Raw genomic sequence first — 12,934 nt, 5'->3', positions numbered from 1 at the left:
TGATATGACATGACAAGACTAAGGCAAGACTAAAAACATGACCTGAGATGACGAGACAAGACACATGACATGCGGTGACATGAAAAGACACATGAAATGAGGTGACATGACAATGCATTTGACATGTGGTGACATGACATGACATGACATGGCATGAGGTGACATGACATGACATGACAAGTGGTAACATAACAAGACACATTACATGCGGTCACATGACATGACAAGACATATGACATGTGGTGACATGACACAAGATGTGTGGCATGAGGTGACAAAACATTAGGTGACAAGGAAAGACAGACAAAATGAGGTGACATGGCATTAGGTGACACGACATGGCATGAGATGACAAAACATGACAAAGACATGAAGTGACATGACACGACTCATACCGGGATATGATCTTGTGTCTCTTGGAAGGCAGACAGTTTTCAAGCTGTAGGGGATCCTGGATGAGGAATGAGATCGTGCAGTGGAAAAAGTTGTTCCAAAGCTGTAACAACAAAGTAACACATTGCATTAAACTAAAGCACAGACTGAGACATGTCTTGTCAACAGGAGTAGTAAATAGTTAATGACAACACACAGCAGAATTAAACACATTTTCATTAATTCATTCAAACTTTTTAATTTAATATTGCAATCTAATTATGTAATTTTAGGGGAAATAAATAATATGTACCTTCCTAGGGCTGATATCTAGTATTATTGAGAGACAAGCATTATTTATTTCAAGAGAAATGTTGTGTAGAAAAGTGCCTTTAAATATCACTTTGTGAACCGTATCACTAAAACAAACGCTGGATATGCATCAGACCACATGACAGAATCACACAGAAACAATTATAGTAGTCTGTCAGTTTGATCTGTCTATAGCCATGCACATACGTAAATATTGACGTATGCGGGAGAATTTGAAACAACTTAATGGGTACTTTGTACATAAACTGATAAATATGTTATTGAAATTGTATGTCTCACCAGAGGTAGTTTTAACTATTCTTAGCCAATCCTCACAGACATCAGCCTGCATTATATGTGACCATTTAAGAACATGTGGGAATTAACTAAGAAATAACTCTGTCGGTTCCTGACAAATGAATACCAGAGGTTAACACATGCTTATTATTACAAAAAGCATTGTCAGCAAGGGGACACAATCCCCCGCTGCAAATTACAAAATCAAACATAAAAAGTAAGGACAGTGAAGGTCGTCGTTTAATATGTCAGATGTGAATGTCAACAAAAACATGACAAGTCAAAGTATCTTGATATTTAGCTCTGTAGTTGTTCAAACGCACAAATATTTTCAAGACTCACTTTGACCTTGACATGAGTGTCATGGTGTATGAAATAAGCCAAAATAGTTATAAAGAGAAGCTTGAAAGTCTATGAAGAAAATCAAATGAACTGTTCTTAAGAAGGTTTGTAATGCACCCAAAACTCCATGACTGCTCATGGTGCTCCACAAAATTAAAATTTGCTGCAGAACATGCCTTTATTTTCACTGGTAAATCCCTCTTTACAGAACTTTTGGATAAGGTTTGTTTTCAGGCAGCTATTAGAGATTGTTGGGATTGGGAATTCTTAATTCCCAAGAGAAGATCGCTCCAGAGAGGTAAGCAAATAATCTCTTTCTATACTTTTTTGAGGCAGATCAGCAGATCTTTGTGTCTGAAAAGGTACATATTTCTCAATCAGTTCCCTCCGACAGGCAGGAGCAAGAAATACCCTCACTGGGAATGGCAACAAGACAATCCAAGTACAGCATGGTCATTGCTCACACATTTTGTAAGTTAGTTCATTTTGTGGATGTACAGACAATGGTACTGAAGATATTCCGAGACATCTAGACTCACCTGTTGTTCAAATGGACTTGAGAACTTGTCATGGATGGTGTTTGCAAAGAAACGCAGAGCTCGTAATATTATGCTGTGGAACAGAAACTTTGAAAGACAGACTGTCTTGAGAAAAACAAGAAAAAAATTGTTCTGAAAAAGCTAAAATCTGATTGGCTAAAAAAACCCCGATATTTTTCATTTTGTTTTGGTGGTCAAAATTCTCTGAAAGTCAACCAGAAGTTATCTGAAGAAATGATTAAATGTAATAAAATGATGTAAGGAATCAGATATCCAGAGTTTACGAAAATATATCCAGATAACTTCACCAATCTTTCCATGTACCTATTTTGCAGCATTATCATCTCTAGCCAATTGGAGGGGTAGACGTTGCGACTGACAAGGTCGCGGAATACCATCAGAATTTCCATCAGAAAGTCCAAAAGGTCAAAGGTTGTTGGGAAGCTCTTGATGTAACCTTGGTAATGGTTTTCTGACATCTGACGAAGAATGCTCATCATGACTGCCACGCAGTTGCCCTGGAAACAATGGACACCACAAATGTTACCATAGCAACAATGACTGACATTATAATATTCAATCCTTACTTGCTTTGCATGCAGCTGAAAAGGGAAATGGAATTAACTAAAATTATCATCAAACAACCTTGAGCATAGCAAGATTTTTCAATCATGTTAAAAGCAAATATATACTATAACAAAAACCTCAACAATTAAATTAAGCGCAAAAATGTTTAAAAAATATGTATCAAGTAAATTTCTCCTGAGAGGTGTGAATTATTTTAACGAATCATGTAGTCATTTTAATATATCAGTCGTCTGATGATGTACAAGTTATCAGTTGTATGACATGTGAACATTATCCTGTACATTGTGGTAAGCATGGTTACTGTATACTGCAGTAGTCTGGGTAGGTTATACTCTGTTAATGTATTCTTGAAATAATCACCAAGACTAGCATCACTAGTTTTGTTCCTATCTTACAACTTGCCTGCAACTTTTTTGGGTCTCCCTTTGAGATGCAAGGATAGAGGAAAGATTCTCATAATTACAATTCATATTTTTCATAACCAAGAAACAAAAAAGTTCGCTAAAAGGAAAAAAAAAAGATTACGAAAAAGTACCCCAAACATTTAGAACACAAAACACAAATTTCTGCTAAAACAACAGTCATGGATAATCTATCACATATGATTCATCATTGATCCTTAATTACAGATGATTCACTGTTGATTATTCATTATAAGCCATTAATCACAGACCATTCATCCTAGACCATTCATAGACCATTCATTCTAGACCATTCATAGACCATTCATCCTAGACCATTCATTGCCAACTGAAATGCTCCAAGGCAATTTCCAAGGTTACTTTATCAATTACCATCTGTTAAAGATCATTCATCACAGATCATTCATCGTAGACTATTCCTAAAGTCATTAAAATGAATTTTATTTTCACTCCGCCTGTATTCTGTTGCATTAGAGGTAAAAATGTACATCATTATGAACAACAAAAATCGATTACAATCTACTGAAGATCATTCATCTCAGAACATTCATCTCACATTCATAACACCAGTTTACAGATCATTCTCCACAGATCATACATCAGATTGTCATCTGTAACAGATTAGTGATCACAAATCACTTCTAATATCTATCACTGTATAATATCCATCAACCCAAATCCTCTGTAACCATGGTAACATAATCAATTCAACAAGTCAAATCAATTGGATATAAACAAGCACATGATAATAGCAAGAAAAACACATAGAATACAATTATACATTTGAAATTAGCTCTGTAAGCTGCAAAAGGAATGGTAGTTTATTGTGATGAACGACTGTGATGAAGCGGCAGATACTTACGTTGATGGTTTTGTAACATACATTCTGAGGAGGCTGATGGCCAAAGAATTGCTGCGGATAGGATTTTGTGTTAGAAAATGCTGCAGTTTGTTACAGTGGAGTAAAACAAAAGAACTGAGTAACTCAAAGAATTTAAATGCTGCTTAACTAATATGAAGGTTAGTTAATTAGTATAACTTAAGATAAATTTACATCAATATGAAATTAAGATGAGAGCAGAATTGATAAAGAGATAAAATAAATTTGAACATATTTTGGAATTTTTCAAAAATTCTTGAACCAAATAAAATTAAAATCACGTCTTTGAAATATTAGTATACACAAACAAAACTGTTTGTGTCGGATGATTCATTAAATAAAAGTGCAAAAGGAACAAAAGATGTTTCGACAGATGTTACCATGGTAACAACATTCCTGTTTACAAGACAAAACTGCAGCCATACTACAACATTACTATGTCAAGGTTACTATGTCAAGGTGATGACCTAGAGTGCAAATGTGATGGGGTTGTGAAGGTCAAGGTTACATGATGCTGTGAGTGGATGGGTATGGCTAACCAGTTGGTCAGTAGTAGTAGCAGCAGCAGTAACAGCAGCAACAGCAGCAACAGTCTTGGAGACATTAGCAATGTTATGGCTTGAATACAACATAGGGTTGTGGATCTTTATGTAAAATAAGCAAGTACACTAGAATAAAGTTCAAAATAAAGTTCAGTATAGTATGAGAATGGCATATCATCAATAATGAGAATGAATATTTTCGTAAACATAACAATCTGTCAGCCCAAAAGGAAAGACATTCTCTTACTTCTCATATCAAAGAAATCTTCTCTGTTATATTCATTCATCTTTGTGGGCTCAAGATTGTAAGAGTGAAAATAAACCTTTTCTATTCATGATACCCACCCTCATTGTCTCCCTGAAAGATTTTACTATTTAATGTTCATTATGTCCACGAGAGTCATGTTTATTCATAACCCTATCAGCACGCCCTACCCTCTCCATAATCTTGGACAAAACAAGTAATAGTATAGGTTTGTTTGAATCTTTTCTTCATGAAAGTTTAATGGCAACCAACAGACATGAAACCAACACTATGATGTTTTCAATACCACATTTGGATACACTGCTAATTATATGCATACAAGGGAGGTCAAGGTCATATGCTGCTGTGAATTAAGTGAAGCTTACACCAACATCATGCACTGTTCCGTCCTCAAGTTCTTGTGAACTAGACTGCTGAAATGCAGGGAGATCATTCAGGGGTGACTGCCATGGGCATGCCTTCGCTATGATTGACAGTTTGACAGTTTAACACATTTCTCAAGATGACAAATTTTAAGTTGGTTTGATTTGTTTTTATACCGCCACATTCAGCAATATTCTACCTATATACCAGCAATAATTTTAAAACATTATCACATGCAAGAAGCCAATAAATTAAAACTGTCAAACTGTCAATTGTTTTCTTTAATAATAATAATAAAAAAAAAAAATTAGTGAGTGTTTCGTGGAAGATGGTGATAAAGATCAGCTGATTGCAAGGTGAGTGAATATACACTGTGATATGAACAATATATTAACAATAATGACACAGACACCTGGTGAATCCAGGTGAAATTGACAACACCTGTGATTGACATCAGTGATATACACAACAGTTAATATTCAAAGAAATAATTCAAATCATGGAATACAATATCAAGGACATGAACTCAATCATGAGAAACAGTGTTCCATATTTGTCAAAGAAGAGGCACTGATTTGCAGACCTTGCAAATTGATACTTTACCTGTTCCATTTAAATTAAGAATCAATTTAAAGGATAAATTTGTTGTCCATTTGCTGAAAGAATTGGTCTGTTCATAAAAATGCTAATTCTCAGGAAGACTAATGGTGAGAAAAAGTGTTCCATCGTTGTCAGAGAAAAGCACAAATTTTAGCACCAAAATTATTGTTTTTCAACTCATTACTGACTCAGTGTCAATTGTAAATAGATTATTTACTTCTTCAAACCAGATTTAAATCATCATGTTGAATTAATATCTGCAAACACTGATTCTCAGTAAAACACACGGCGAATGACATTTAACAATAACAAGGTAGGGTTGCGAGCACTTGCTGAAATGGTGTTAAAGAAACACATGACGGATGCTAAAGCTTGGACAAAACCCTTGTACCCATATTAAACAAACATTTCTCATATAAAGGTGTCGTTGTAGCAAACCTCCGATCCAATGAACTTAGCCATGGCTACTAGGTACTACTTTTTATCTGTTTCCAGGAACTACTTTGAATCTGCACACATCGTTCATAATTGAATGTTTGCCTTCTTAGTTAACATTCAATAAAAGTTTAGATAGGTTTTATTTCCTGTGTGGATGGTATTCTACGTCAATTGTTGCAAATTGTTTGGAACTATATTTTGAATGGGACAGTTCACTGAAAGAATGTCTTCATACATATTTTCTAAAGATTTCATCAGAGTGGAGTTTCATTTAAAACATTATAATAAGAATGATGTTATGCTTTATTCTTGAAAGATTCATTATCTGACTGAAATACCCAACATACAAAAGTAGAAAAAGTATTACAACATGGCTGCTGAATGTGGAATAAATCCTCAAGTTGTGCTAACATTCATCCAAGTTGAGTTGGCATTATTTCATCAATGTGATGACAAACATTTAACCAACAAGAGTACCATCGTGAATATCTATTTTGGAAATGTTTGATCTCATTGTCAATGTTCTAATAACTTTCAATTTAGTCCCACTAAAGTTTTGGATAAACCTACAAATGACGTTGACGTTACCATTGAAACTAATCAAGCACATGTAACCATGGGAACATTTTAGACCTATGATTGAGGAAATATACGGGTTTTTGGATTCTAAAACAGAAATTAAATGAGATGTGCTCTTCAAAACACAAACTTTCATAAACTTGTACAGCTTAACACAGCCGTTAGTCTGATGAAGACAAGATATACCCATATAATTGACATGAAAGAGATGGAATTCAGGTAGAATATGCTCTGACAAAGAACTGGTGCCTTTCATTTTAGTGTGTGGAGTGAGTATGGTTTTATGCCACTTTTAGCAATATTCCAACAATATCATGGCACGGACACCAGAAGTGGGCTTTACACATTGTACCCATACGAGGAATAGAATCCTTAACCCCGGATATTCTCTGGGACAGGGGCGTACTTTGGCCTGTTACACCTAGTTCTTGGCGTGATGAGTGAACGCTTTTCCACTACGCTACCCGACTGTCCACATTCACACATTCAAGTAATCACTTGGCAGTGATCGTAGAATCTATGTCGAAATGTCATTTATACAGAATATATAAGTTCTATGTCAATAAACATAGCCCTCATTCTTCATCTACCCAACTTCTAGAATACCAATCAAAGAAGTGAATAAGCACTTTGAAATTAAATAAACATCTCTTCCCATTTAAGAAGTTCCAGTGATAGTTGGTGTCCGAAGCTTTAACATGGTGTGATGCAGTTAGTAGAATGGTGCTATATAGGGATGGATGGTAGGTGAGGGCGATATACACATGACAGTTGACGACAGCTCAGACCACTATGCACACGATTCCTGTGACTGCAAAAAGACTGATGCATCTATCGAAGACAATAGTCAAATACCTGTAACCTGCGGTTCTATGATCGTTAGTTGCGGAGAAGAAACAGAAAACCAAACATTAATAGTCCAACCACAACACGGATGCTGCTAAGGTTTGTAAGGATCCCAACTTTCTACCAACTAACACTTAGAAACATATACAGATGAAGGACAAGGCCAGATGTGTGTGTAACCATGACAACAGACACTACAATTGACACTGACATTGAATGCATGACAGGTGATTGATGAGGTGAAATTGGCCAATGTATATTTCAGCTTATGTGTAGGAAATTCAGTTTTTGAATGTGTTGATGGATGTTCATAAGGAAATTTTTTTTCATAAATCTGTGAAAAATAATCTTACAATATTTCAGCTAAAGATCTTTAATTTACAACTCATATACTATACACCACAGGGTGTGGAGCAAAAAGTAGTTTTCCTTACTCAATGAAAATGATCTTACCTCAAAAAATTTCAGATTCAGACCTCTAATTTAATTTACTTGACCTTTGAAGTTCATATTATACTCAATAGGGCTGTTGTACAACTAATTTATGAAAAAATTCCATGCCAACAGTGGTTTTGTAAATTCACAAATTCCTTAAAAGGGCTGTTGTACAACTTAACATATGCTATCTCAAATAGAGTTATTACACACTCATTTCATTTTTCAAACAACATACATGTACATATCCATTCCCTAAAAGGATTGTTGTACAACTCATAAATTGCATACCAAATGAGGCTGTTGTACACATGGCATGACTCATTACATAGCCTATACCCCTTTGTTTTGTAGTACAACATATGGCATATTACATTCTGGCTACAATAGAGCTGTTGTAAAACTGATTTTAATCTATACCTCATATATCTGTTTTAACTCAGTAACATCTAGGATAGGACCTTTGTACAACTTTTATGCCATAATAAATAGGGCAGTTGTACTACTTATACCATATGTATACAACATGTTATGTCATACGCTCATTTGTGTTATGGTACAACATGTTATATCCTTTCCCCTTCCCTTCTTTTGTAGTCAGGGCTGAACTCATTATATTCAAAACCTTCCGCAATTGTGCTAATGTACAACCTCTGATAGTGTATGCTGTATAGAATTGTTGTAACTCAATATGTCTATCCAGGATAGTGCTGCTGTACAACTCATCATATATACATACTAAATAGGGCAGTTGTACAACATATTATATGTACAAGTAAATGACATCCTTTTGCAATACTTTGCTGTTCAGCTCCTTATAGCACATTATACACCTGTCACAACTAAAAATATCTTTCAGTACAAGGCTGTTGCACCTCTGATGCTATCCTACCCTAACAATCTAACAGAACTTCATGTGCAAAATTTAAAAATTACAGAAAACTAGCAACACTATTTAATCAAACCAACAACCTTGTTTATATACTGGTATGGCTCAGTCATCAGGACTACACAGCGATGAAGCGATGACGATATAATGTACACATGATATACTGACACAGACTTGATGATGCTGCGATGTGTCTGGTGTACCTACCGCTTGTTTTGTGCTGCGGTCCATGCCAATGACAGACTGGATGACTGTACGCAGAATGATCTTCTGTATGACGCTGATTTCAGCCTCGTGTGTGGCCTAGGGCAGGAAAACATACATTAAGACTTGGCCAATTCAATGATAGAGGATGATCAAATTTTTTGTTTTGTTTTTGTTTAAAACAAATTATGTTCCACCTACATGTCAGCTGTCTGTAAATAATTGAGTCTGGACCAGACAATCCAGTAGTCAACAACATGAGCATGTATCTACACTACTGGGGTACAATGGCCATCCAGTTCCATTACTTGCATTTGCGACAAACATGGGTGACTGAAGATCAATTGTAAACTTTAACTTCAAATGTTTATAGTCTGTATGGTATTATGTCAGTTTTAGCAATATCCCGCTGATGTAACAGTGGGTGTCACCAGTAATGGGCTTCAAATATTGTATAGTTATGGGGAATCGAACCTGGGTCTTTGGCATGATGGGCGTGAACTTTAATGTGAACAATTAATGTAAATAACATAATCAGATGCACATAACACAGTTATTGACCCTCATCATGACCAATTGCCTCTTAGGAAAGGTATTGGTTGTTGAAGATAAATTCTAGACCAAATTTGCTGATCACATGTCAGGACTGGGAAAAACGTAGCACACGCACGCACGCACGCACGCACGCACGCACGCACGCACGCACGCACGCACGCACGCACGCACGCACGCACGCACGCACGCACGCACGCACGCACGCACGCACGCACGCACGCACGCACGCACGCACGCACGCACGCACGCACGCACGCACGCACGCACGCACGCACGCACGCACGCACGCACGCACGCACGCACGCACGCAATGATTCACAGTAAAATGTAGCAAATTACAAGATCCTGTATTCCTGAGTATTAGACTAAATATTCTTGATATGGAGGTATATGTGAAAGTTGCCATCTAACTAACCGGTAATGGTGTCCACAGGATGTGCATGACGTCACTGAGGACGGTGACACAGTCCTCCATCTCTTCCTTGTTCTCCATCAGCAGCTGGGTGTGCTCCAGGATCGGTGCCAGCAGCACCAAGCGACAGTCTGAAGGAACATCAGCATCAGGCATACACAGTGATACAAGACACACTGCACAAACAGCATCAGTCATACACAATGATACAAGACACACAGCAAAAACAGCATCAGTCATACACGGTGATACAAGACACACTCTACAAACAGCATCAGTCACACACAGTGATACAAGACACACTCTACAAACAGCATCAGTCATACACAGTGACACAAGACACTGCACAAACAGCATGAGTCATACACAATGATATAAGACACACTCAACAAACAGCATCAAACATCAGCATCAGTCATACACAATGATACAAGACAGACTCTACAAACAGCATCAGTCATACACAGTGACACCAGACACTGCACAAACAGCATCAGTCATACACAGTGATACAAGACACACTCTACAAACAGCATCAGGCATACACGGTGATACAAGACACACTCTACAAACAGCATTAGTAATACACGGTGATACAAGACACACTCTACAAACAGCATCAGTCATACACGGTGATACAAGACACACTGCACAAACAGCATCAGTCATACACGGTGATACAAGACACTCTACAAACAGCATCAGTCATACACAGTGATACAAGACACACTCTACAAACAGCATCAGACATACATGATACAAGACACTCTACAAACAGCATCAGTCATACACAATGATACAAGACACACTCAACAAACAGCATCAGTCTTACACAATGATACAAGACACACTCTACAAACAGCATCAAACAAACAGCATCAGTCATACACAATGATATAAGACACACTCAACAAACAGCATCAAACATCAGCATCAGTCATATACAATGATACAAGACAGACTCTATAAACAGCATCAGTCATACACAGTGATACAAGACACACTCAACAAACAGCATCAAACATCAGCATCAGTCATATACAATGATACAAGACAGACTCTATAAACAGCATCAGTCATACACAGTGATACAAGACACACTCAACAAACAGCATCAAACATCAGCATCAGTCATTGACACAATCATGTTTCTGACAAAAGGAAGACGCCCTGCAGAACTAATTGAGGTGCCTCGAACAGCTGGGCCAGTCATATCCCTTATTTCAGGAAGACTCATCTCCACCTACCAGGAAGTTTGAAGAGATCCGTGTGGATGATGTCATCGATACATTTCATCTTCTGGCGGGTCAGACGGTCTTTGGGCACGTTGTTGATGAATTGAACCAGAATGTGACTGCAACGGCAGAAGTATGTGACAGAATAGAGTGAGTGTGTGTTCAGTTTTATGCCACAGTCAGCAATATCCCAGCCATATGATGTCAGTCTGTAAATAATTGTCTGGACCAGACACTCCAGTGATCAACAGCATGAGCATTTATCTGCACAATTGGCCTTGTGAAGACCTATTCTACCCTTAATCTGAGGGAGTGAGTGAGTTGGTGAGTGAGAGAGCGAGTGAGTAGCAACTTTAGGCAATATTCCATTAGTATCATGACGAGGAACAAACTAAATTCCTCCACTGTACCCATGAGGGGATTAGAACTTAGAGCTTTGGAATATAGCAGCGTGAAGACTGGACTACATTTCCAACCATGGGCCTGGGTACACAAAGACTATGACACCACATTTGGGGTTGGGGATGGTTGAGATCTGGTTGAGATCTGGTTGAAGATCTCAGTGACATTGTCTTCTGATGAACTCTGCTTCAAAATCATACAAAAATACACATAAGATGAATACACATGGCCCTTATTGCTATGTTTATTCCGGATATATTCTGTAAACATTATTTCATATTCTATCAAACATACTCACCTCAGTTCCACAGGTTCAAAGACTGTCATGATGTCTGTGATCGTTGCACTCATGTATTTCAGTGCTGCCCCCTGGAGGCGACAAATGGAGTTTACATCAACATACACTTCATGCAGATCCCTCACAGATCCATAATCATAGCAACAATGACAAGCCAGTTTAATTGCACACAAGGGGAACAAACAAATAAAAAGATATATAATTTGTACAACAAGGGACCTATATGGCTGACCTGTGTTATACTCGGTTCTAGGTCACTTTTGTAAACCCTATCTTCTCTCCTCCTATATAAACTTCTACAACCATCGGTCTTACGGACCGGGTGTGCCAGCTGTCTAAGGCATAAGGCTAGTGATCCAGCAGGCTTGAGGTGCCCGGGATCGAGCCCACCTGGTGTGATCGAGACTGCATGTCAAAACCTTGGAGTCAACTTTGAGTGCAGACTGTTTCAGCATTATCACAGCCTCCAGAGTATAGTACACAGCCCTGTGTGCTAAAAAGAATATATCTATCCAGTAAATGACCAGATGGTGGCCATGAGAAAACATGCAAACGCCTAGTTGCGAGTACAGAAATATGCAGTAAAAGTTAGACAAAGTTCTGTAACTATGTCTCCCAGTCCACACAGCTGTGGATATTAGGAAAGCCACACCTAGTAGCTGTAAGAGTTAAGATTGATAATATCATGTACTCTTTGAGTTTGACATCTAATGATTGACAAAAAATCAAAGTAAGCAGCTGGGCTGTATTATATATATAAATGGTAGTAGGATAATAACTATCAAGGCACCTCTCCAACAAAACATTGTCCACAACAGCTGACACAGCTGCTAAAAACAATGGCAAATGACAGTTGAATGTTACAAAATGTTTTCAGTAAAGTCAATTATTTGTCAGTCTCTTAAACTGTTTTCTTTCCATGAATACAACACGTAAATAACTACAAGTCAACCATGTGAGACGGGGATACCTTTCATTGTGCAAAAAGTTAGTTACCTGTATCAGCAGTGTGTGGTCTGTGACGTACAGCATCATCGTGTTGATGGACTGAAGCAGGTTCTTCAGTGTGATCTCAAACTGCTGCTTGCCACGGCCTTCGTTGATCCTGCAAAGATGGAA

The 12,934-nt window shown here is 37.6% G+C and overlaps 1 protein-coding gene across 5 annotated transcripts in view; it reads right to left on the bottom strand.

Moving 5' to 3' along the window:
* Positions 1-12,934, bottom strand: part of LOC137266461 (dedicator of cytokinesis protein 1-like) — a 75,920-nt gene that overhangs the window by 34,130 nt on the left and 28,856 nt on the right. For 2 of the 5 annotated variants that reach the window (XM_067801959.1, XM_067801961.1), the window contains exons 24-32: positions 12,812-12,920; positions 11,816-11,886; positions 11,128-11,234; positions 9,884-10,011; positions 8,917-9,012; positions 4,925-4,972; positions 2,187-2,380; positions 1,863-1,935; positions 396-496 (exon numbers count right to left, since the gene is read on the bottom strand). In XM_067801959.1, coding sequence (XP_067658060.1) covers positions 396-496; positions 1,863-1,935; positions 2,187-2,380; positions 4,925-4,972; positions 8,917-9,012; positions 9,884-10,011; positions 11,128-11,234; positions 11,816-11,886; positions 12,812-12,920 — 927 coding nt within the window. Of the gene's footprint in view, positions 1-395; positions 497-1,862; positions 1,936-2,186; positions 2,381-2,852; positions 2,874-4,924; positions 4,973-8,916; positions 9,013-9,883; positions 10,012-11,127; positions 11,235-11,815; positions 11,887-12,811; positions 12,921-12,934 lie in introns of all 5 variants that reach the window. The other 3 variants (XM_067801960.1, XM_067801962.1, XM_067801963.1) reach the window with 3 other exon arrangements.

The sequence above is a fragment of the Haliotis asinina genome, chromosome 15 (assembly GCF_037392515.1).
Source record: "Haliotis asinina isolate JCU_RB_2024 chromosome 15, JCU_Hal_asi_v2, whole genome shotgun sequence".
Taxonomy (NCBI): Eukaryota; Metazoa; Mollusca; class Gastropoda; order Lepetellida; family Haliotidae; genus Haliotis; species Haliotis asinina.
The sequence above is the reverse complement of the archived record's forward strand: the minus strand, read 5'-3'. Positions and strand labels throughout refer to the sequence as shown.